The 27,573-nt window shown below is 28.9% G+C and overlaps 2 protein-coding genes across 2 annotated transcripts; one reads left to right on the forward strand and one right to left on the reverse strand.

The window, feature by feature from the left end:
• The first annotated feature begins 13,791 nt into the window (after positions 1-13,791).
• LOC107632329 (uncharacterized) lies at positions 13,792-14,922 on the forward strand. The gene has a single exon (XM_016336023.3). The coding sequence runs from the start codon at positions 13,795-13,797 to the stop codon at positions 14,920-14,922; it is 1,128 nt and encodes a 375-aa protein (XP_016191509.1). The 5' UTR covers positions 13,792-13,794.
• Positions 14,923-15,487: 565 nt separating this feature from the next.
• Positions 15,488-20,523, reverse strand: LOC107629063 (F-box family protein). Its single transcript, XM_016331753.3, has 5 exons — positions 18,393-20,523; positions 18,148-18,227; positions 17,889-18,067; positions 17,403-17,477; positions 15,488-15,998 (listed from the first exon to the last, which is right to left on the reverse strand). The coding sequence occupies exons 1-5, from the start codon at positions 19,077-19,079 to the stop codon at positions 15,811-15,813; spliced, it is 1,209 nt and encodes a 402-aa protein (XP_016187239.1). The 5' UTR covers positions 19,080-20,523; the 3' UTR covers positions 15,488-15,810.
• Between the last annotated feature and the right edge of the window lie 7,050 nt (positions 20,524-27,573).

Below are 27,573 nucleotides of genomic sequence, written 5' to 3' on the forward strand. Positions count from 1 at the left end.
GCCCGTAGATATATATATTAGTAAAACAAACAAGACCAAGTTTTATTGTAAATATAGCTATAGATAAAAATATCTATGTTAGATATAAATAAGGTAAAATTCGAGTCAACACTTACCTAGACAGACTAGTGAACTAATTAGTTTCTCACTAACATAAATCCAATCTCACTAATCTATCCGCACACATATATAATTGAATTAATTTTTCATGCATATACCTACCTATTAATTAATTAGATACATTATGTTCTAAAAAAAGTTAAATTAGATACATTATGTTCTATTAAATTTTTATTCGCTTGAAGTCTTCAAAAATTATTTGTATTGGACAAATTAATCCATCTGTTGTTTTAAAAATAAAATAATTTGTCTTGTAGTAATTATTTTTCTAAGACTTAATTATTTTATAATAAAATTTATTAAAAATTTATTTATTCAATACATATATTAAAAATTTGATTCAAAACGATGAATGGTTGAATCAATCTGTCTTATGAACATAAGTTAGCTTGAGAATTTTTAAAGAATAAAACTTTATCGAAAATCAAAATATTGAATCCAAAACTATTTAGAGATCAAATTTAAGCGTTTGCTCTTTTTGAATTTGGGAAATGCCCTCCACACATGAAATTTTATTTTTATAGTTTCATAGTTTCATAGTTTCATGCATGTTTGAGCGAGATTACCTTTTTTAACACAGCATTGCATAAGTGCACATAATTAGAAATTTAAACAAAACAATGTAAATGATATAGAATGGTTTATTTCATCACATGAAATTATATGCATACAAAATGACAGATTGACAATTGCACTAAAAAGTTAGACATTAAAAACTGATTCTACATAGAAATGTATGTAAATATCTAATTGATTTAATTACTCTACTGATCTGTATAGTTTTGTAAAATTTTTAATTACGTCCCTATACTTTTTTTCTTTTAATTGAGTCCTTGCATCAAAATTTTTTTTAGTTAAGTCCCTATGAAATTAAACCAATTACTACTAAAAGGGACTTAATTAAAAAAAAAAATTTGGTGCAGATACCTAATTAAAAAGAAAAAAAGTATAAAGACTTAATTGAAAATTTCACAAAACTATAGGGACCAATAGAGTAATTAAACCTATCTAATTTCACTAATATAATCAAATGTTTGTGCCTCTATTAATTTTATAAAAAGATAGAGGTACAAACATTATCCTCTTTTTTATACTACTATCTTGTTAGATAGTAATTTCAATTTTCAAAATACAAATTATTGAAATATTAGATAATAAAAAAAATAAAATATAAAAAATATTTTAAAATAGTTTTTATTTATATTTATTTATCTAAACAACTTTAAATATTCTAATATTTTTGTATTTCTTTTCTATAATAGTAAAAAATGAGTAAACACTTAATTTAGTCTTTAACAAATTTTTATTTTTTAAAAATACTTGAAAATTATTTCATTTATTACTTTATTCAAATTTTTAATATGCATGATAAACTTAACAAATTTTATTATAAGATAATTAGATTAAAAAATATATTTTAAGATGAATTAGTCCCGTTTAAAATTACGGATGAATCAATTTGTCTAATAAAAATAATTTTTGAAAATTTATAAAAAATAAAAATTTATTAAAGAATAAAGTATTCTACCTAAATATATAAACACATATGCAAATAAGAGAAGTTTAGATAAAAATCTCCTTGAACTCCACAGGAATCAGCTAAAAAAATAAAGTAAAAGAAGGCCCCTCTTATGTTAGTACCCTCTCACACTTTCTCTTGTCTATGTATGGTCCATAGTTGTTTGTTTCCCAAGTGAAAAAGGGGCTCTGAAATCTGCATCCAAGAAGCACACACACCCTGCAGCCATATTAATTTGCAATATAGTAGTAACTATAAGGCACTAACCCCTATGCATGTTGACCCTCATTCATTCATTGACTATCCTCATTTTCAGAGCTCACTCTTCAAGGCACCACAACAACATTACTACACTCCCAACATAACATAACACAATCCCCATATAAACTTTGTCAAAAAGTAAGGAGAAAAAAGAAAAAAGGGTCACTATATCAGATCCTTGGTGGTATATCCTTCCTTCAAGAAAAATCAAATTTTGTTTGTATTTTCAGTGACCCTTTTAAGAATTAGATCCAAAAAGGAGCTTGTCTTGTTTTGTTCTTCATGGGTTTCTGAGCTTTTTCTCTTTCATTTCATTCCATGCACACAAAGTACTATATGCCTTGAGAAAGAACCATGAGGCTGATGCTGAGTACTCTGGCTTGTTTCTCTCTCCTTCTTTTGGTTCTTTTCATGTTCAAAACTTCATTTCCTAAAGATGGTTCTGGTAAATTTCAAAGCTTTGCAACTGGGTCTATGTCAAAGCATTCTCAAGCCAAAAGAGGTTCAAGACATCAACATAAAGATGAAGATAATGGAAGAGGTGAAGTTGGTGGTGTTCTTGGTGATGAAAAAAGAAAAGTCTACACTGGTCCTAATCCCTTACATAATAGATAAGACTTTGATTATTTATTTTACTTTTATTTTTCTTGCTTATTGGTAGAAGATCATTTTTTTAATTTCCTTTCTTTTATCTAAATTCTAAAGTTCACTTCTATATGTGTATATATAGTTTTATTGTTTAGTAAAATTTTCACTATGTTTTTCCACTTTCTTTTTCTATTATGAGCAAATTTGTGAGTATTTTTTGTGGACAAGATTAATTCAATTTCTTGTGGTGTATTGTCCATAAGAATGTTGATTTGAATATATTGCAAGGAAAGGAATTTAAACTTTTGTAGTTCTGTTTAGAATATTTATCATGTATATATATAATTTTAAATATTCAAATAAAATTGGGTCTAATAATAAAGAAAATACACGTAATTTGACTAAAATATACATGAATAATAGAGGAGTTATTTGGTGCCAATTTCCTGTATAAAGAAAGACTTATCAGTATTTTTTTGTTTAAAAATAAAAAAGAAAAAGAAAGAAAGAAAGAAGGGAATCAAAGTATAAATAGTTTTCCATACACAACATTCAAACATGAAATTCAGACAATAATTAGTTGTCCTTATTACTAAAACAGTTGTTTTTTGGTTGCTAGTTCAAAAACTTGGTTTTTAACTTTTTATCAAAATTTATATTCATGATAAAAGGTTATCATTAAAATGATAAAGCAATGTACTAAACATTAAAAATCCTGCATGAACTTAGTATGTGAAGGTACCGCGTATTTTATTCCATGCCACCAATAATGTTTACATTTAAGAAAGAAATATTAAGATAGTTAAATAATGTATCAAAAATATTATTTATACACCAAAATCAGTCACTAAAATCAGCTACTAATGTATTTGTATATAAATACATATATAGTTTAATTTATTTTCAATATATATTTGTATTCTAATTTGTATTTCATACTGATAACTGATTTTGGTATACACGTAATATATTAATTTTAAGCAATATGATTATAAAAGAGCTTTATATAAATAATTAATAATGTATTTTCATATTAATAAAAGTAATTAATTTTTTAGTTTATTATTTAAAATATAATTATATAATCATGTAAAATATTTTACATTATCAATATTAAAATTAAATTTGTAATTAAATTAAAATATGAACGATTTTCTTTTTTTTTTTAAGTGATAAATGAATATAAAAATAGATAATACTCTCAGCACCATAAATAACTTTGAATCACATTACATTAATACTTAGCCAAGACATATATAGACTACAGGAAGGTTAGAGAAACAAAAAAAAAAACTAAAATTTATTTTATTTAATATTTATTAATTATTATAACAATTAATATAATAATTAATAAATATTAAATAAAATAAATTCTACTTATTTTTTACTAATATTTTTTTATTATCAAATATTTTTGTATACCCTACTCATCCCTGCAACATGATTCAAACAATTACTTAGATCTTTCTCCTGCTTCAAAATTTTCTATATAATACTCTTTTTGGCGCTGGGGATTTTATTTTATTTCTGGTTATTGAACGGCCTAAATAGTAAATATCCAAGAAAGCAAGAAGATATATAACTGGGCATAAAAGGCCCAATCCTTCCTAATAATAATAATTTTGCACTTTTGCTTCTTTAGGCCATTGTAGCTTTGTTTGTGTTTAGAGTTTTCATTTGACGGAAATAATTTTAAAAGAAGGAAAAAAGAAAGAATATACAAACCAATTTGAATTGGTTAAATTATTAATTCACTTATTCATCTAAGGAAGTGCTAAATATTCAAATTCACCTTTTGTATGTAGTAATAAAACTCACATTTGTGATATCATAGCAAAAAAATGAATATGCAATTTGTAAGGCCCACATCGGTTGGAGAGGGGAACGAAACATGTCTTATAAGGGTGTGGATACCTCTCCCTAGCATAACGCGTTTTGACGAGTGAGTGTGGGGGGCTTCGACTAGCATCCCTATCGTCAAAAAGCAAAACCGTGAGGCTTTGTGTGCCAAAGCGGACAATATCGTGCTAGCGGGTGGTCTGGACTGTTACAGATGGTATCAGAGCCAAAACCCGAATCGATGTGCCAAACAATATCGTGTTAGCGGGTGGTCTGGACTGTTACAGATGGTATCAGAGCCAGAATCCGGATCGATGTGCCAGCGAGGGCGTTGGACGGACTAAGTATGGGGGGCTTCGGCTAGCATCCCTATCGTCAAAAAGCAAAACAATTTGGTTATGTAATTGTATAATGTCACCATTTTTTTTCTTCATTTTTTCTTTTTTGGCATGAACCTGTCTGAATCTTGACTTATAAAGACCTAAATTAACCTCTTAATTGAAGCCCTAGAAATAATCCTATGTAAATTGCATTCTCTTTTTGGGGTCTGATCTTGCCTCTTAGTCAATTGGTTGGCATTTGGGCAATTCAAAAGGAAATTACACCTATGTCCTCATTAATATATATGAAATGAAATATACCATATTTATCCCTATTCAAGTGTCTCTTTACTCTCTTATGTCCCTAATAAATTTCTTTTAGAATTTAACCAACATGTATTCTAGAATATATATAAAAATTTATTAATTATTTTTTATAGAAAAAGATATAAATTAAAATTTAGGTTTTAATATATTTATTATGTATTTATTAAAATAAAAAATTTAAAAATATCTATTAATAATAATCTCAATATCTATCTTATACAAAACTCTTATTTTAATAATTATGATATGTATACACAAAAATTAACAATTAAATTAATTATTTATATAAAATACATGTTAAAATATAAAATATATATATTAAAAATATATAAAATAACACGTATATTTATATATGAATATATAATAATTAATTTAATAATTTTAATTTTAGTGTATACACATAGCATTTTTATTTTTATTTTTTTAATTTTAATGAAATTTTCCCTATCTATTTATTACAAATAATTCGACTCGATAGGATAGAAACTTCGTAACGGAAATAAGAGTTTTTTCTATTGAGAATGTGCTCACTCTCAAACTTAAACCTAAAACTTCTTGTTAAGAAACAAAAAAAATACTTACTAAATTGATTGATCCGAAATTTATTATTTATAGTCTTGAGTAATAATACATTTTCGATTTTTGTCAATAAACTATAACTTAAATAGTATAATTTTTTCATTCTCGTCTAGAAGTTTTAGATTTGAATTTCACTCCAAACTAAAAAAAAAAAAAAAATTCCCAATTTCCTTAAATTTAGGCCTATTCAAGAGTCAAACCTCCTAAGCAGGGTCAAAGGGCAATAATAAGACCGAATATGTTTATTAGAAAATTATATGGTACAGATCTAAATCTGTACAGATTTAAAGATTTGCTTACTTAAACCACACTTTTTAAAGCCACACTTTTCACTTAAAACCGTAGCTCTTCACAAAGAAAAGCGTCACCTAATGGAAAAAAGTAAATTAGAAGATTTAAGAGAAGAAATAATTAAGTTATCAAAATTAATAGATCAAAAATTAATGATTTTAACTAATGTTAACTGTAATGACACCGAATTCTTAAAATCAATACAAAATGATTTTTCTCAAAATCTTTATTTTACTATAAGCTTTATTGAAGGACTTCAAAAACCTGAAAAAACTTATTTTTCACATGGAATTTCTAAGAAATGTTATCATGGAAATGATTCCCCACATCTTTATCATACTTTTAACCCACAATTAAATTCTATAGTAGATATGCTCGAAGAAATACTAGTATCCATAAAATTTCAAAGAAATAAGGAAAAAGAAAATCCAAAAGAAGAAAAATTTCAAAATATAATCAACATAACAGATTTAAAAGTAAAACCACCACTAAAATTATGAATATTGAAGAAAAATTAGAAGAAGTTACAATGCTTTTTAAACAATTAAAAATGGCTCAAGAAAATAATATTATGGAACAGGAATTTTAGATAGAAGAAGAAATAGTAAATTCTGAAAATATAGAAAATGAAGAACACATCCTAGATTATTCAAGTGACGAAGAACCAGCAATTCCAATACAAGTAAAAAATGAAGCTGGAACATCTAGGGATAATCAATCTCAATTTAAATGGGAAACAGGTTTTGATAATTATGCTTTTAAAAAGGGGTTTATAAATAAAGATTCAAAATATACAAAAATACCATCAAAATACGTTCCTAAAATTCAGGAAATGGAAGGAGAAAGAATGCTCGATTTAGACTGTAAAACGAATGAAAAAGAAATTTTCGAAAACTGGTTGAATTCCTTCTTATTAGAAGCCTTTACTAATCCAAAACTTAATGAATTATCTGGAAGAGACATTTGGAATTACATAGGGTTTCATACTAAAGGAGCTATAAGAGATTATATGACATCAATAGAAAACCAAATAATAGAAGAATTAGCAACAAAAATAACAGCTTATGATAAGATATTATATATAATGATGATTCTATATAAAGAATTTTTTGGAAAAAATATTATAGATCATAAACAAGAAGTCTATAATAAAGAATATCAAGAAGCAAAAAACCATTTAGCTAACATTCACATATATGATCTATGTAATGTGGAGTCTTATATATGTGAATATAGAATACATTATTACAAATTAAAAGAAGAAGATAAAAATCATTATCTTAATATGTATATAACAAAACTTCCATATCCTGCTAACGAATTTATTATGGGAAGATTTATAAGAGAAATAAATAGAGGAACAATTGAAAATAATTTTGGTGGAGCAACCTCTGCAATAAGAGAGGAAATAAAAGAACGATGTATGCAAGAAGCAACTCAAAAAAGATTTGCAAATATAATTAGAATTTGTTGTCAGGATAATGAAGAGATACCTCAAAAATATGGTCTTAATAAAAATTTTCAAAGAAAAAGAAAATATCAATTTAGAAAAAGAAAATACTATCCAAACTGGAGAAAAAAGAGGTATTTTAGAAAAAGAAATAACAATAAAAATAAGAGACAAAAAAGTGATTATTGCCCAAATAAAAAAGAAAATTGTAAGTGTTGGTATTGCCAAGAAGAAGGACACTATGCAAATGAATGTCCGAAAAAGAAGGATAAAAAGGATCTTACTAAACAAATAGAAATCGCTAAGTCTTGTTTCATGGAACCTTTAGAAGAATCTGATGATAATTTAGACTATATTTTTGAATATGTCTCGGAAACAGACTCAGAGACTGAGTAATAATGCTACATTTATTACTATAAAAATAACAGAAAAATTTATAAATGCTTTCATAGATTCTGGAGCAACACAATGCTTTGCTAGTTCAAATACAAAACTTGATTGGAAAAAATTAAAGAAACCATTAAGAGTTAGAATAGCTGACAAATCAATACATAAAATTGACCAAAAAGCAGAGATGGTTGAAATTTTTATTCAAAATTATAGGTTCATTGTTCCATCTATATACATGTTAGATTCTGGAATGGATTTTATCATAGGAAATAACTTTTTAAAGCTATATCATCCATTCATTCAAGAACTAACATATATAGTTTTAAAAGCTCCACACGATTCTTCAATAAATCAAAAATCAAAACGTATAAAAATACCGACTACTACTATAGATAAGATCTTAAAATTTAAAATATTTTCTATATTGGAGACATGTTATTTAAATTTATACTTTCAAATAAATATCCCAAAAAATAATCTTGAAATAAAGATAGAAGAACTTTTGAATGAAATTTGTGCTGAAAATCCTTTAGATATTAAAAATACAAATAACGAATTAGTAAGCATTAAATTAAAAGATCCGACAAAAGAGATAAATGTTCCAAATAAAATCCCTTATTCCGCAAGAGATAGAGAAGAGTTTTCATTAGAATGTAGAGATCTTTTGGAAAAAGGAATTATAAGATTAAGTAAAAGTCCTCATGCGGCTCCAGCCTTTTATGTCGAAAACAATAATGAAATTAAAAGGGGAAAACGAAGAATGGTTATTAACTATAAAAAGATGAATGAAGCAACTATTGGTGATGCTCATAAACTTTCAAGAAAAGATTCAATTTTAGAAAAAATTAAAGGAGCAACTTGGTTTTCATCTCTTGATGCAAAATCAGGATATTGGCAACTTCGTTTAGACGAAGAAACAAAGAAATTAACTGCTTTTACTTGTCCAACAAAAGAATCAACAAGTGTGTTGCTCTATGAATGGAATGTATTGCCATTCGGATTAAAACAAGCTCCAGGTATTTATCAAAGATTTATGGAAGAAAATCTAAAAGAGTTAAATGAATTTGTTTTAGTATACATTGATGATATACTAATTTTTACAAAACAGGATAGAGAAGATCATCTTCAAAAATTATTAATAGTTTTAGAAAGATGTAAAGAAAAAGGATTAGTTCTTAGCAAAAAGAAAGCAAGAATAGCAAAACAAGAAATAGAGTTTCTTGGATTAATTCTATCCACTCAAGAAAAACTAAAACTTCAGCCAAATGTCCTAGAAAAGGTAAATTTATTTCCTAATAAAATAGAAGATAGAAAACAATTACAAAGATTTTTAGGGTGTATAAATTATATTTCTGATCAAGGATTCTTAAAGAATATAACAGAATACACTAAAAGCTTATTTCCAAAAATAAGTACTAAAAAAGAATGGAAATGGGATGAAAAAGATAGTATGCAAATTCAAAAGATTAAAGAATTATGTGAAAAACTTCCAGAACTTTATATTCCAGAAGAAAATGACTACTTAATAGTAGAAACAGATGCTTCAGACATAACCTGGTCAGGATGTCTAAAAGCTAAGAAAGCTATAAAAAGTTTGGAGCAAGGAAAAGAATCACTAGATTCTAAAAATTCCCCAAAGGAATTACTTTGCAGGTATATTTCAGGGACTTTTACTCCAACAGAACAGAGATATACCACTCATGAAAAGGAAACTCTAGCAGCAATTAAATCTCTTAAGAAATGGAAAATTGATTTACTACCTAGAGAATTTACATTAAGGACAGATTCAAGCTACCTAACAGGTTTCATACGATATAATTTAAAAGTTGATTATAATCATGGACGATTGGTAAGATGGCAATTATTTTTGTTACAATATCCAATAAAAATTGAATATATTAAGGGTGACAAAAATGTTATTGCAGATACATTAACAAGAGAATGGAGTTCGTCTACAACGCATTAGATCGAGAAATTCAGAAATACGAACAAGAACTCGAAAAATGCAAGCATTGTCAGCAAATAAGGACACAGATCCAATCCCTCAAGAAGGCCGTCGAAGCAATGAAATCAACACAACAACCAAAACCATCAGAGCTCAGCCAGCTAAGCGTGGTGGACAAATCAGGTGAAGAAAAAATTCCAGAAAATAAAACAATTGCTGAAATTATCAAGAAATCTACCCAAGATAAAAAATATTATGTAATTTATAATGGCCCCATGAAAGGAGTATATGATGCCTGGGAAAAAGCAGCACCATTTACACATCAATCAAGGATAATTCATAAAGGAGGGTTTTTAACACTGGAAGAAGCAAAGGAATCTTTCAGGGAATATGAAGCTCTTCATCCAGAGCAAACCCTAAAAAGAGCAGATAAAGCTCCAATTCAAACCCAGAGAACAGGGATAATAAGAAACATTCCTACAAGGGCTGAAATCAAAGAAAAGAAAAGGGTCTGTAGATCAAATCTCAGAGAAACCCTTAATATAGTCCTGAACTGGACTGAAGAAAAAAGAGCAATTTTAGGATATTATCCTATTGCCAAAGAACAGCTAACAAAGCTGGTTATATTTCCAGATGCATCCCCATCGGACACCTATCAGTTTTTCCAGTATGGATTAATTGATACAATTTTAATTTTTAATGATCTAAAAATTATTAGTGAGTTTCCTGCAGGATTCGTTGATGCAGTGAAGAGATTTAAAAATATGATTGACAACGTAAATCCAAGGGATATATCCCTAAAATTTACGAACAGTCAACCTATTTTTAATGAAGAAGAAGAATGCTTGGTTCCAGCACACCAAGTAATATTCATGTCCGTCTTCCCAGAAAATTTTCAACCAATTGATCAAGTTCAAGATTTAACAATCTACAGTCATGAAGGAAGGCTAGCCAGCACACTAGCAAGGGTCTTCGAAAGAACTCAAAAGATAACAAGGGAATCTCACACAAGAATTAATTATAAAAGCAGAAATACTTTGCTTGTGTCTAGTAAAAGGAATGAAATTGAAGAAAGAGAGATGAGACTCTTAGTGGAATTTGAATCAGCATTCTACAACTTGTCTGGACTCTTAGAAAAGCTCCCTGAAGGGATAAAGAGGAATCTCTGCTATCTGATAAAAGAGAGAGAAGACCACAAGTGCCAGCTATGCGTCTCAGAGTTATCTGAAGAAAGCAATAATAAAACGGAATCAACCCACATGATAAAGGAAGAAGACAACGCATCTGAAGGACACATAATGAAAGAGGAAGACAGCACATCTGAAGCATCTCTCAACATTATTGCATAGTGACGTAAGCGCTTAGGTCATAGAGCACCAACAATGTAGCTGGTGCAAGATAATAAACAATGACGTAAGCAATGACGTCATAAGAAGGGTAAGGATGGGAATTGTCCATCAGACCCAACCATTATAAATAGGTTGCTTAGGCAATTGTACAGGGCATCAGAAAATAGAAAGCAGGAGGCAAAGAGTACTCAAATGCTAGGAGAGCAAGGAGGAAGCTGCCGAGGCGATTCTATGATCTGAAGAAGAATTCCCATTAGGGAAAAATAGTTCTAAACTCCCCTCTGGAGTTAGTATTTACAATCTCCCCTCTGGAGATAAAAACACCTTATGTAAAATATATTAAATAAAGGAAGTTTTTCTCCAGAAAGGTATGTATTCATTCTAGTCTTTCAATTATGAATTATTTAGAAAGTTTAGAATTAACAGAAGAATCTGATTATTATAGATTAACTGCTTTATTAGATAATGAAAAACAGGCTGTTTTAAAAACAGAATTAAATCTTAAATCAAACGAAAATTTTAATAAACAAAACCTTTTAAAAGAAGTTTTTAATAGAAAAAATATAATATACTATGGACAAATTCAACTTGAAGCCCCTATAAAGATAAAATCCGCCAATGGAGAACTCGAAATAGCTTTGATAAATGATGAAGAATTAAGTAAACAGATTGAGAAAATTAAGGATCAACAAAAAAGATCTAAAATTGGATGGATTCATATTAGTACTATACAAGTCTTAATCAAATCTACATATATGAAAGGAATTAATTCACCAATAAGCTTAGCAATCTGTGACAAAAGAATTACTGATGACCCAATAGATCAAATAATTGGAATTGTTCATGGAAACTTGGCAAATGTAAATGTTAAATTTAATGCCCATCTGGGATATGCTATACCTTTATCAACTGAAAATCTTGGAAGATCTATAAGTCTGGCTTATAAATTTCACAGAAAGAATCTAATGGAACAAGATGATGAACCATTTTCAATTACATATGCAATAAATTATGCTTTAACAAATAGCCATCATAGTATAATATTTAAAAACAGAGAAAGAATTTATGTCGATGAATTATTTCAGAAAATTGTAAAAACAGAAATACCAAAATATAAAGCTATTGAAAACCCAGTTCTATTAATAAAAGAACCGTCAGGAAAATTAGTTTCATCGAATTTTCAAATTAGAGAATCTAAAATTAATAGCCCTTTAAGTCTATCTAAGTTGAAGATTAAAGAAGAAAATTCTGAAATAAAAGAATTAACAAAAAAGGTCGAAAAATTAAATGAAACCCTAAACACTAAATTATGACAATAAATAAAGAAGAAATATATGTAACCTATCAAGACAAGAAACAAGAGCTTTTTGAAAGAGAAAATCGTTTGAATTATTTACAGTTTTCTGAAATAAATCAAAGAGCATTTGAAGCTCTAAAAATAATCTATGACAAGTTAAAAAGAGAAGTTGAAGAGCTAGAAAAATTAATAGAATCTCTAGAAAATAGTGATGAATCAATGATAGAGTTTGCAGAAATTTTAAAATAAATAATGAAGCATAAAAAGATTGAAAAACCAGAAAATAAAATAAAAAGAAAAAGGGCAGAAAAATTAAAAAGTAAAATAAAAGAGTATAAAAAGGAATTAAATAACCTTCAGATCAAAATTGATGACCTTATAATAAAAAGGATAGAAATAAGAATAAATATAAACAAGTTGGAATTAAACTTAAAAAATTTATAAATGCCTGAAAAACCATATTATGACTTAAAAGAATTAAAGCTGTTGAAAGAAAAAATGGAAAATGAAGTTGAAAAATTAAGAAGGTATCTAGAAACAACAGAAAGTGTAGAAATAAAAGAAGTTTTTGAGGATTTAAGAAATTATATTAAAGAAAAAGACAAACAGATAAAAGATTTTATATACAATAATCCATGCAAAAAAGAATATTATAAACTAAAACAAGATTGAAAACTATAAAAATGAAATTACAATATACAAGGACTAGTAAAAAAATTACAAAATTGGTATCAGAGCCAAGTTAACGATTAAGGGTAATACTTTCTCCTTAAGCAACACTTTTACTGATACACTTTTAAACCAAATAAAAACAAAAATCTGTAAATCTGTACCAAAGTGCATCTGTACACTAGATGGACCCATGTTTATTTTATCTTACTAGGGATTGTGGGCAATTTGGTTATTTCACGGATTAGGAGGAAGCTTTGACAAAGTGGTGTGGTGACCCACCAAATGCATCATTATAGGTTTGTTAAACCGTATTATTAGGGACATAGTTTTCTCCGTGACCTTAAGTATATGCTTCACAAATAACAAGTAATACCAATATTAAGAAATCATAGCTACACAACAAAACCACAATTAGGGTAAAACATTACAAGGTTGCTTAGCATAAACAATAGCTTGAAATTAGGCCAACATATACATAAAAAAGAGACATAACAACAGAAAAAATTATATATTCAAAATCAATAGATTTAATAAGTTTAATTTTAATGCACTAATAGTATAAAATGTTTTATACAGTCGTCCAATTACATTTGTTTTTCTTAGATGATCATTCACATAGCTTTGGAGATAATGTTGGTGGTTGACAACAAAGCTACTCATAAAATGATATATAAAGTAATAAAAAAAAAAAAAAACCTTTATTTAAGGAACAAAAATGCTAGCACTTACAAGGCTATAGGCTATATAATATTACTCTTTTGAATGTTTGAATACCATAGTCTTTGTATTTTTGTATATATCATAATCCATTAACACAAGATTTTGTGTCTTGTGACAAGTCTGAAAGATGATTGATCTCTCATTTTCTGATGAATTTGGATACATGACAGCACCAACTAGTGTTGCAAGTAGCTGCAACAATGAGAAATTCTTCTATAGTGCACCAACTAGTCCTAGCAGAAGGATCATCAAGCTAGGTGCAAATTCTTGCTGCCAAACAAGTCACATATCACCAAGGACAATTCAAGATGAGGATGATGGAAGGTACTCCAATCTGGATGAGTTTGAATTCGAGACGAGTCGCAGGTTCACCGGTTACTTGGACACCAAGAAATCCCAAAATGATGATGATTTTGATGGTGATTCATTGCAAACCATGGCATTTGCTGATGAGCTATTCAATGATGGTAAGGTTTTGCCATTGGAGCCGCCGCCGCCTCTTAAACTTCCTCCAAGGTTGATTCAGAACAATGGAGAATGTGGCAGTGTGGTGATGAGTGCACAAAGTTCAACTCTTACTTCACCAAAATCCCCTGCTTTGGTGCTAAGGCTACTACCTTTTTCGCGACATAGTTTGTGGAACGATGAATTTGATCCGTTCGTGGCAGCTTTGGAGAAGGTCAAGGATGATAAGAGAGGGGATTCGAATTCAAAGGCGAAGAATGGTCTTAGAAGGACTAGGTCACTTTCTCCATTCAGGGGATTCAACCATAGGTCTGAAAAACATGCAGGAATATCCAAGACAAAGATACAAGTATCCGAATCGCATTGTTGTGAGCTTCAAAAGGAACCATTACTATTGATGAAGCAAGAATCAAGGAGGGTTGATATGATATCAGTTGAAGAGAGCAATGATGCAGCCTTTGAGACAAAGGAAGATGAGAGAAAGAGAAGTGGATTTTGGAGAAGGAAAAAGAAGAACAAGAAAGAAAACAGCATAGTGAAGCTTCTCTTTGGGAATGGTTATGTGAGGAAATCAAGTGATCAACACAAGTTAGAAGGTCAAAAGGAATCATTAGAGAAGCCAGAATTCATGATGAGGAAGCTTGATGCTGATTCTGTCAGTTCATCACAATCAACAGAGAGGGATAAAGATGAAACAAGAAGTGACATGAGCAAAATGAGCTTGGTATGTCACAAGCCTAGAGGATCAAAACTTTTTCTTTGTTTAGGCCATGGAGGGTATGTCAAGTGATTGAGTCATCAAAGTCATGGTATTTTTCTTTATTTTTCTTTTTGGGGGGGAGTTTGTGAAGGAGAAAATTAAAACAGTGAAATTATGTCCTGAAAATGAAAACAAAGATCATATGATATTTTCTGGTTGGAAACCTATGATGGTGTTTCAAAAAAAAAAAAAAAAAACTTAATGATGACAATGTTTTCCAGGAACTGATCTGTATAAGTATCTATGTACTGAGTTATATCTACATTCAAATTCAATGTAAAATTAGGTTCACTACCGAAATAGTTCAAAATGCTAAATTAGATTTGACCATAGTTAATTCTCTATTATAACTTCACATCACATACTGAATTCTCTTTAAAAGAATACTTTAGTTAATCACAAAAAGCAACAAATTGTGTACCAAATAAGAAACTCTTCAAAAATAAGAAACTCCTCAAAAATCAGTTCCAACATAGAGAAAGAGGTGGTATTCCCTAGGCACATAATATATTGTTATTGCAAATGGTCAGTTTGCATATTAAATTTTTCTGAACTACATCTTGCTGTATTGCTACTGATTTTCAAACCTTACTAATTTGAGATATAAGATAGATACTATATATTGTGGAATGAATATTCTATGCCAATAGTGCATAAATGAGTAATTTACATCATTGAAATAATAGGAATAAACCTAAAGTTTCCCATGAAAGGAACAAAAAATGTGATAATGATAAGGGGAACAAGTTAGAGGATAAGCCTCAATGTTCACTCAATCTGAATGAGAATCCTATATATCCCCTTCATTAATGTAAGATCTTGCCAATGCTTTGTTTGGTTGATTGATTGATGAGAATGTAGATCATGAGTCCTGCCATAATGCTATGCTGTAAATTCGATCCGATGCAAGGAGTACTACTAGTCCAAGACTTCAGAAGGCCAAAGGCATTTCCAAATGGCAATCTCACGCTCAGTCTTGATCTTTCTGATCCCTCCGTAGAATCCGTCAGCCTCGTTTCCCTCCTCACGATGATCTTTCCTACTGATGGTTGTCCTCCTCCAGCGCGAGTCAGGAGTGTACTGATTGAACTCTAGCACCACTGTGTCTGCAACCAAAACATGGAGTTTCAATAAATAAAGTTCAAGTCCTAACAAATTCGCTGCAGCAATCGATATAAGTATAACAAGGTTACCAATGCCATCACTCAAAAAATTGAATCTTCTAGACCATCAAATTATTAGTGGAGTAGGCTTGTGTGTTTGCAGCAAAGAAGCCGTATTTCGCTTATCGAAATATATATAGCAACCAAAAGTTCTCATTCTTGACACAACACAACTGACTCTATGGTGAAAATTTGGACAAGTTGACCTTATGTTCCAAAATCATAGAACTAAAAGAGGAACAATAGGAGATTTATGAATTCATCAGGGCCAGGGGAGAACATTATACAAAGCCAAATTATGAAACCGTTATAAAGAACTTATAAACATGATACAATTTTCGAAGGACACAAAGGAAATATGAAGAACAACATTTTCATGCCTTCACACCCCAATGAAGGAACAAAAGACATCAGAGTTGATCACATAAAAGAAACTTTCCAGTAGAGAGACCTAAGAACAATAAGGTTCATGGAACTCATGGGAAAGGAACTGAGGCACAAATTGGTCTTTTACATCATTACTCTTAGTCATCATTGCAAGATCAGAAAAAAGGAAATAGACTTTATAAGCTCATAGTGACTATGATAGCCCCCCATGTGGCAAAAAGATGATGATAAGAGTCTATAATTGACATTGAATTATTTATTAACATAGTTGGCCATAAATGTATCCACTGAGACACTAGTTATCAACGTGTTGGTGGAATTATGACATACGGACATGGTTTGTCTAGGGGACCAATTTAGAGTGGTCCATGTTTTTGACATGTAGAATCAGGAAACGGACCTAGCTCAAATTTTGGTCTAGTATGGTCTGTCAAAGCAATTTTCATATTTAATCATTTTCTTTTCACTTTACAACCTCCACAATGCAAAACATAGTGGTAAATTGCAGAACTTTGATATATTAATTCCATGAAATAGGAGTCCTTTGCTGTGTTTGGTAAATGTCTTCTGCAAGTTTGTGTTTCACCATGTCTATGTATTTTCGTCTTGAGAAAGTTATCAAACAAGACCTATGTTCACTCAATCCTCTGTCTTCAAAATGCATATGCATTATCTTTCTTTTGTATGCTTTTGCATCTTTATAAACTATATTCAATGGAATTTAAGAAAACAGAATTCATCTAAATCCTAAATTTTCTTTTTTAATTTTTCGTTGAATCCCCAGATCATATCCTCCCACTAATCCACTAGACATCATACCTATAACACAGTTGATAGTCCACTAGAAAGGAAGAAAACATCATGGATTAAACAAATAATAGAAACTATAGCCTAAGGAAAAAAAATAAGCAAATGGATGATAACCACACTCATTTAAGAATAAAAAATGCATAAACTCACCACTACTATGACAGCGGCAGTAATTTTCATTCCCATCGCATGTCTCCAAATGGCCTACGACACCATACCACCAACCTGCCATAAAGTTGTTTCATCATTAAGCAATTCATCTAGAATACCAATACAACAACAACAAAGCCTTATCCCACTAGGTAGGGTCAGCTACATGGATCAAACGACACCATTGCGCCTTATCATGTATCATGTCTACAGAATACCAATACAATACAAAACTAATTCTAATCACAAGATGAGCAGATGTAAATGGAAATGCATATTCAATTTTTTTTTTTATCAAATACTCAAAACTGGATCCAACTGCCCCATTTCTATTTATTTTTCTTAAGAGATCATCGATGCGTCTCGATTTCGTACCTATCCTGTTAGTTTGCAAAAATAGGTTGTTTACTCATATTGTATCCAATCTTTTACCATCAAAATTAGCATACTAAATTAGAAAGAACAAGTTGAAATAAAGGAACAAACCATAAGGAAATTCCTTGTTTCTCCTCCACTGAATCTCTATGTGATCACCCGGATGCAAATCATTTAGACAATCAGTGATATGAAGATCATGAGGAGGTGTATCAACAGGTGGTGATCTTAGCCTTTCCCATTGGATTCCATGTTCTATAGCCACTGCCCTTCTTCCATGAGGTGGATACCTGCAATTAACAATTAACAGATCTGAATTCCATTTTTCTTTAAAATCTTATGAGGATAAGCAAATAATCACCACAATTACCTGGCTTGGAAGGTGTCAGTGTGTGGATCATAGCTAAGCTCAGCATCATAGCATGACAACATAAATCCAACATGACCATTCTGCATCACCAACAGCCAATAATGTAATTTGTATGTTCAAAAAACACAATATTCTCCAGTACAATCCATCCAAAACAAACTACTATAACTTTTCTATGGTGGCATCTAGAACGTTAGATATAACAAGGGCCTGATAAAGGGAAGGTTCATCGATAGAAATAGTACCTCGCGGTTATAGACCTGAGCAGGAAACCAGAAATTTCCAGTCTCAAGAGCAAGATACCAAGTCATCATTGAATCAGAAGGCAAAGAACTCTTGCTGTTGATGTTGTTGTTATTGATTTCATCCAATCTTGATCTCATCCATGAAAAGGGCCAATGAAGGGTGACAAGCCTCATCAAGCTCCTTTGCTTGCCATTCTTGGGGCTGCCAACATTCCTCTTTGAGGCAACATGCCATTTCCACTCCCTATAAGCAACTGGACCAATCACTCTTCCCCATTTCTGCTTCATGTGCCTCTCCCAAAGGTGATCACTAACACATCTCTCCCTCAAGGACCGGCAAACCCCGGCCATTTGGCTGAGCGACTCCGGGGGAAGCCTCTCGAGAATGCACTCCAACACCAGGTCAGGCAAGTCCAAAACTGACATGCCATTTGTGTCCTCAACATTCTCCACCTTTGAGGAGGTTAGAGTCTTCTTCATAAGAGACATTCTCTTAACAACTTGACACAGATGAAGAATCCAAAACCTGTTGAACAACTTGGGGATTGATTTCACAGACAAGTCTTCACAGAACAAGAGGGAGATCAACCTGACCTCAGATGTCCATGATGGAGGAAGTGGCTTCAAGGGTATAAGGGACTTCAAAAACACCAAGAATGAGAAACAATATATGAAGTAAAGTAGCATTAGAACACAGGGTATCCTTCACAGTTCAAGTTTCAGTTTGGCATATCCCATGTATCTATCTATCTATATATATATATATGCATAAAAGCCTTTTAATTTAAGCCGAATGAGCTCACTAATTTGCCACAAAGAAACAATTGAAGCAAGTTGGAACCTTCAAACACCTTTTAAGATGTTTGAAGGTTTTCTATTGGTTCAATAAAAGGCCACCTAAACCCAATGGTGGGCCTGACTAGACCGAAGTTTTGATCAGAATAAGAATAAGGTAACAATCACACCAATGAAACCAAGGAAAATTTTCATTTAACAACCTCTTATATGTGAAAATTGGGGTATCAAACAAACAAAAGCATGTGTTTGTGTAGCTTAATAACAATACTGATTCCTCCCTCTCCTATTGCAAAAAGGAGAAGCAGACAGAGACAACCTTAACAGCTGTCATTCAATGAAGAATATGAATCTGTTTGAGAAAATGGTCCTTATGGGGGGCACCAAGATCTGATATCAACTTACACACACCTGGAAAATTGGATTTGGCAAGAAGCTAAAAATGAATAATAATATATTTGATGAGATAAGATGAGTTAAAATACAAAAATAAGACCTTATCTTCAGAATCTCCAAAGAGGATGAAATAATTTCTTTTTTTGGTGCTACAAATCTATAACAGATCTAGCTAGTTTCAACTGAAGAAGAATTAGGCCCACCCCAAAACACCTTAAAGATCTAACAAAAAGAAAAGAGCAATGGAAAAACAAGTCTTGGGGTGGTGGAACATACACAGAAGAAAAAGAAGATATATAAGAGAATGATTATGATGAAGATGAAGATGATGATGATGATATTGATGAATGTGAAGATGAAGAAGGAGGGTAAGGTGGGGTCCTCCTCTTCACTCCTAACCCCAACAAAATCCTATTCACCACAACACCTCAATTATTATCCTTCTCTCTCTTTCTCTTTTCCTTCAGAAACCTTCTCTCTCTTGTTTCCTGTTCCTATTATTGTTGTTCTTCGATCTTTCTCTCTGTGGGGCAATATATCAAACAATTGGTGGGAAAAGAGAGAAGTTATTTATGCATAATGGAATGGGAGGCTGAGGTTTATATTAGATTTTTCATTTTTGTGTGGATGTCAAACACATTTCTTCACCTAAACATATTCTATCTATATCTATATCAATATCTATGTCAAGCCCCTATTCTCTGTGATCCAATCACCCAAAGATTCTCCTTAAAAAAATTGACAATTAACAACATGAAATTAATATTCTCATGCATGATTAATACATTAAGACCATTTTCTATAACCACTTGTATAGTCATGACTTTAATTATCAAGTCAAGTGTGGTATATAATATTATCACAAATATTTCAAAAATACATATTAATTTTTTTTTTTTTTGGATTTAGATGTAACAACAAGTTGGAGGGAAAGGCGTCTGAATTCTGAACAACTTTGGATAACGTATATTGGAAAATATTCGAAAATTAATTTACTTTGGAGGTTTCTGATAACAGGGTTTTGATCCCCTGCAACTACATCTATATTACTTACAATGTTAGGCATCAACATGATTAATTCCTCATAAAAATTCAGGTGATATGATTCATATGTTTAAAAGATATAGATGTTGATGGCAGGAGGTCACTAAATTTTTTAAAATTGCACGGAAAGATAGAAATTTTTAGAAGGATATTTAGTTTTAATAAACTTTAATTACTCATCCGGTTTTAAATTTTTTTAGAATGATTGTTATAATTTTTTTTGGTCTGATTTAATAATTAAAATTTGTTAAGAATTAACGTATTTGATTAAATTTTCTTAGATTAATTTAAAATATTATTCTAAAAATTAATATTATTTAGAAGGAATACTTGACGGTTCAAAGAGTGTTTATTTAAGTGAAAAAAGATCGAGTATTTGTTGGTCTGGCAATATAACAAGGTTGGTTCCTTGAAAGAGGTGGTACCTATCCGAAAGTTAAAAAAATAGAAAATAAGTGTTAGGGTAGAATTAATTGTATTTGTGAGAGTAACGGAGCTCTTCTTTTATAGTTAGTGTAAACAATCTTATCTTTGTGTGAAGAGTCCCACTTCATGTAAATTTAAGAGATAATTAAAAAGTAAAGATGATTCCAAACCATTAAGAGAGTAAACATATTTTTTAACCAGTTATATTGGACCTATTAAATATTCGAACACTAGGTCCAGAACAAATATCAATAAAAATATCTGTCATCTACATTATTTTTTTACTTATTATTATACATATTTAATAAATAAAAATATTAATTAGTAAATCGGTTAATATACTAATAAAAGATTAGTACAATGTATCTATTGTTATATAAAAGTTATTATGTAGATAATCTGAGATAAGCAGATTGGATTCGAAGGATTGGCCAAGTGTCAAATGAAGATGGTCTCCGACTTGTTACACGTCTGGGAGTCGCCGTTCGAGTTGTGTACTTTGAGAATGAGGGTGGTACTTGCAAAAACACTTCGATGCCTAAGTTAGCAAAGGAGTAAGCAGGTTTAAAGAGTAATTGGACTTAAAGATACCTAAATGTCAGAGTATTTATAAATGATATGCCAATAACCATTGGAGTAGTTTCATTATTAGTGGTGGATAACCGTCCCTTTTTTCTAGAGATAGTTGTGATCTCTCTTTTAAAAGTGAGTGAGAGATATTAGAAAAATTTATAACTCCTTCAGAAGAGCTATCACTTTATAACATTCTATCCAACCTCTTGAAAACTCGATTATTCGCTAGCTGTCTTATAGGTTTTCTCTGTTTTGAACTTAGCTTATATTTTGAGTCAGGGTATAAACAAAAATTGATACTCATTTTTTTACAATAAATTTTAGTCGCATTCTTATTTTAATAATTAATGATATATCAATAATTTTAAATAGATAATAATAAATAGTAATTAATCAATCATTTTTAAGTAAAATAAATTTATAAATTTGATTTCCGTAATAAATCAATTAAATTTATTACTTATTATTATTTAATTAAACATAAAGTATCGATTAAATGCAATAAATATCTACATTTAAAATGCCATAATAATAATAACCATAAAAATTTTCAGTTACAAAAGTTCAAATTTTATAATATTTAACCTATCTATACATATTCCATAAAGAGACATATTATTATTACTTTATTTCATAATTTCTCACACGAATTACTAAAAACTTGGTTCTCGTGTTTAAATTTAACATTTCTCACTATTAAATATATTATAATATATCATAATTAATAAAATTAATTCATAATATTTTATTTTGTATTATTTTTTATTTAAATAATTATATTAAATTATATACAAAGAGTCGAATAAAAATTTTATACAATATTTTTTATACATAAACATTTAATATTAATCTACATATTATCTAATTAATTCATAAATAATATCACGCTTTTAGATTTATATTATATTATAATTAAGGGCAAGTTACTTAAATAAATAGAATAGAGAAAATATTTATCTAAATGTGCAAAACTAGTTCTTGTTACCTGCATGTGCAAAAAGTCATTTCTATGTAATTCGTGGCAACCCACCACGGTTTCAAAACGTGCATAAACCGTGGCAGGTCTCAACGGATTATGGCCAAAAGATATAGAGTGTAAACCGTGGTAGGTCACCACGGTTTACTAAGGAGAGATGGCGTGCATAAACCGTGGAGAGTCACCACGGTTTATGAAGAAACTTATTTGCACATAAAACCTTGTGGGTCACCACGGTTTATGTGTGGTAAATAATGGCCAGAAAACCTTGTTAATTTTATGTCCAAGAGACACAACTTATTTTTTATTTTTTTTATTATTCTTGTTAATTTTTTATAATTATATTTTTTATTATTATATTTTTTATCTCAATTTTTTTTAATGAAAAAAATGAGAATAAATTAGATTTTCATAATTTGTTCTAGTTTATCACCAAGCAGAATTACAAGAACACAAAATTTTGTGTCTCTGTCCGTCAGTGTCTTGTCCTATCCTATTTTCAGTGTCTTATCCTATTTTGTTGTTGAAAACAAAGGCAGCCTAATAAATACACAATATATAGTACATTTTATAAAGAAAAAAAAATCATCTATTTCTATTGAATATTTATAATAAAATTTTTTCGTTCTCTTTATGTATTATTGACTAATATATAGTATAAAATTTTTACATGTATTATCAATTATTTTTTCATTATGTTTATCCCTATTTTTCATTTTACACTATATTTAAATATTTATTATACTATAAAAAATATTAATGAACATAATAAAATAATTACTTATTAATAATTTTTAGAGTACTCATTAATATTCTTATAATATAATAAATATTTTTTATTTTAAATTTAACAAATACTAATGTATCAATATACACTTATGTGTGAATTTATTAAATCTATATAAAAGATTTAATCAATAAGCATGTTAATGAATATTAATATACCAATATTAACAAGTAATTATTTTATTGTACTCATTAATATGTTATAGTGTAATGAATCTTTATTTTATAAATGAAAAAATAAAGATGAATATAATGAGAGAGGTCACCTTAAGCTTAAACGAACTTTTGAGTAGTTTTTATAAGTTCGCCTAAGATTTTGAAAACTTCATAAAAATTCAAAATAAAAAATAAAAACACAGATTCCAAATATTAATGTTAGTGTAATTTATTTTTAAAAATATTTTTTTATTTTATAATAAAAAAAAATCCAAAAATTTCATGGTGTTTATTATTGGAGTCTAATTTTTTTCTAATTTATTTTACATAAAAAATTTTAAATATTTTAAATTTATTAAATTTCATCATTTTAAATTAAATATTAATTTTTTATTTTTTAGTAAATAGACATCAATTTTTTAAGCACTATAAAAATCATTTTCTTAGTATTATCTGATTTTTTTTTCTATTGTACTATTTCTATTATAAAAAGTTGTTGTTGATAAGACATAATTTAAGATTCTGCTCATAAATTTATTGTGCTAATAAATTCATTTTCTATTGGACATAAAATTAACAAGGTTTTCTGGCCATTATTTACCACACATAAACCGTGGTGACCCACAAGATTTTATGTGCAAATAAGTTTCTTCATAAACCGTGGTGACTCTCCACGGTTTATGCACGCCATCTCTCCTTAGTAAACCGTGGTGACCTACCACGGTTTACACTCTATATCTTTTGGCCATAATCCGTTGGGACCTGCCACGGTTTATGCACGTTTTGAAACCGTGGTGGGTTGCCACGAATTACATAGAAATGACTTTTTGCACATGCAGGTAACAAGAACCAGTTTTACACATTTGGGTAAATATTTTTTCTATTCTATTTATTTAAGTAACTTGCCCTATAATTAATTTATTTTTTCGTATACTGAGCGGGTATTAGTCTAGTTCTAATAATTACACTAAAATAACTTGGATAGAGATGCAACGGAACAGCTTGTACAAGAAAATCAATATAGCCGGCTGGCTGCTATAAATAGAACACTGGCTTGGGTCCACTGCTACTATATAATGTTTGATTATTGAAAAAATTAATTTCCAAAACTTGGACTCAGATTTATTTAGAAATATTATTAGGCACAAGCATATATCATGTCATTCATGTGTTGTAAGTTGCAGCAAATTCATATATATATTTGACCAAGTCATACGCCTGTCTGTGTTAACAGTGATATATATTACAGGAACAGTAAATATAACTATTGATTTAGGTAACATTCAAAAAGTGTATTGACATAAAAGAGAGAGAAATATTAGGGTTAAAAATATGTTAAAAAATAAAGATAGGGTTAAAATTGTTATGGTGTAACTTCCAAAATTAAAGAAAAAAAAAATACTGAATATAGGAATATTATATAAACATTGTTTTTTTTTAAATAAAATAAAATAAAATCTAACACTTTATATTCAATTATGATATAAACATGCAATATATATGAATCAAATAAATATGTTTTAAGTAAAATTTAAGAATAAACCACAAAAAATATACTCGAAATATTTTATCGTTAATAAAAATGTTCTCAAATTTTGTTATCAACAAAAATATTCTTAAATTATTTAAAAACATAACAAAAATACGCATATGTGAACTAAGAGATTCTATGCTAATAAAAAAGAGTAATATAGCAAACGAAACTTCTCATGTGATAAGTGAGACTTTAAAATTAACAAGTGAAATTACGACACATTTTTCATTAACAAAGAGATCTTTAATTACAATGGGACATTTTTTATATTTTTTAATTATTTAAAAATATTTTTATTGATAACAAAATTTAAAAATATTTTTAACAGTGCCAAGATAATTTAGATGATTTTTATGATGTATCCAAAATTTAATAAAGCCCCGATTAATTTTATAATGTAGAAATTGTGTACATACACTGATTCCATGAAGATCAAGTTTGAAGGTAGTTGCAATTATTGGGGGGAGTCACAGGTTGTGTGCTGCATTTGGCCATGGGGGCAGGATCCAATCATAGGCCAACATGACATGAGTAACCAGAAAAAGTAAAAGTTGAAGGATCATAGAAAATACCAAGGGAAGATAATAGTTTAGATAAATTATATGTACACAACATTTTATTAAAGTTAAGGGTACCTGATCTTGAATTATAAAAAGCTATAGAGAACCTATAAAATATTTTATTAAAATGATTTTACGTCCAAAAATAGAAATTAAAAAATAATTATTTATAAAGAACTCATAAGAATTAAGAATATATATAATTTGTGAGATTCACTTAAGATTTTTTATTTTTATAAATTAAATAAATGTAATAATTATCGAAATAAATAATTTAAAAAATATTTATCGAAATAAATACCCCCCTCTTATCTCGTTTACCTCGTTTACAATTACATTGTAAGAGATAAGATAGGTGGACGCCACATGTATATATCTTATTTACAGTGTAAATGAGATACATGCATTTTTCTTTTTTTTAAATTTAAAAATAATAAAAAAATTAATAATATCATAATCCAAACTTTTAGCATGTAATTAATTAGTATATAAAAAAGTTGGTAAAAAAGATTAAAATGGATATGTTTGATCAATTAATACTTAAAAAGAATACACAAAAAAATTTAGATTAAATTATGATCCAATTTGATTGATTTAAATTTGAAAAATAAAAAATTTGTACGTATTCAAGAAAAGTTCCATGATGAGAATAAATATGGTAATGGTGTCCATTTCTAAAAATTGAAAGATGGAAAGCGTGAAGTTGATGCACGATAAATAAAACACAAAAAATAAGATAACTGTTTTCCATCTTTTCATTTTAATATTTTCTACCAACTGTAAACAAAATATACACGTGTTGCGTCCACCTGTTTTATCTCGTTTGTAAACGAAATACATGCAAAATTATTTTGTTTAAAGTGTAAACGAGATAAGAGATAAATATTTATTTTAATAAATATTTTTTAAATTATTTATTTCGATAATTCTTATAATTATTTTATTTATTAAAATAAAAAACCCGATTCACTTATATGACCTTTGTACTCTATTGCGAATAATTGAAAAAATTAATTTATAATAAAATACCATCAAATAAATATTATGATTTAATTTTTAGATTGGGCTTAAATCTGTGACCAACTCAAAAATATCTTTCTTAAAAATATGTCGACCATAAAAAAAATCTGAATCATATTTATGTAAAATTTTGTATATATTTAACACGAATTTATTTGATTTTTTTAATTTTTTTCAAATAAATAAAGAATTTAAAATATATTTAAAATATATTATCTAATAATCTATTCCAAATTTTTATATTTAATAAATTATTATTAACTTTAGCATTAGAGTCTCTTTTAGATAACTCTTACTATTTTAAAAATATAAATCTATAATAAAAAAAATTGCAATCTTATAGTAGATTCCATAAATTTATGTTTCGTGACTACAAGAGATAACTCTAGTCTCACGTTTGGAACAAAATATAATAATAAAAATGGAGACCAATTTAACAAAACGAAGAAACAAATGTGAATGCCAGATTTAGAAGTAAAAATATGATCCTCCTCTAAAAAGGAGTGCCATAATGGAGTGTGAACAATGAAAATGAAAATGAAAAATGGACGGTGGAAAGTGGAAACATCTGCAGAGTAATAATAATAAGTAGATGGACCATTGGAATTGGAACATGAATTTGCGTGTTATTCCCACCATCTCCTTTTCACTTTTTATTTTTATTATTGAGATTGTAGTGGTATTTTTAAATATTGTGAAAAGTTGGTGTATTTTTTTTTTTTGTATGGATGATCATAAATCTGATTCTCAGATTTGTGGTTTTAATTTTTTTTTTAAAAAAAATTTTGAAACATGTAAATTGGATCCTCCAATTTGGAGAATTTTGATTTTTTTTTTTTTGTTTTTTTACTCAAAATTTATCTTCGGTTTTCTATCCCTACCCAAAACTGAGATTCAGTTTTTTACTCTATTCAA

This window comes from Arachis ipaensis, chromosome B3, assembly GCF_059453495.1.
Source record: "Arachis ipaensis isolate K30076 ecotype BB chromosome B3, ASM5945349v1, whole genome shotgun sequence".
NCBI classification, from domain to species: domain Eukaryota; kingdom Viridiplantae; phylum Streptophyta; class Magnoliopsida; order Fabales; family Fabaceae; genus Arachis; species Arachis ipaensis.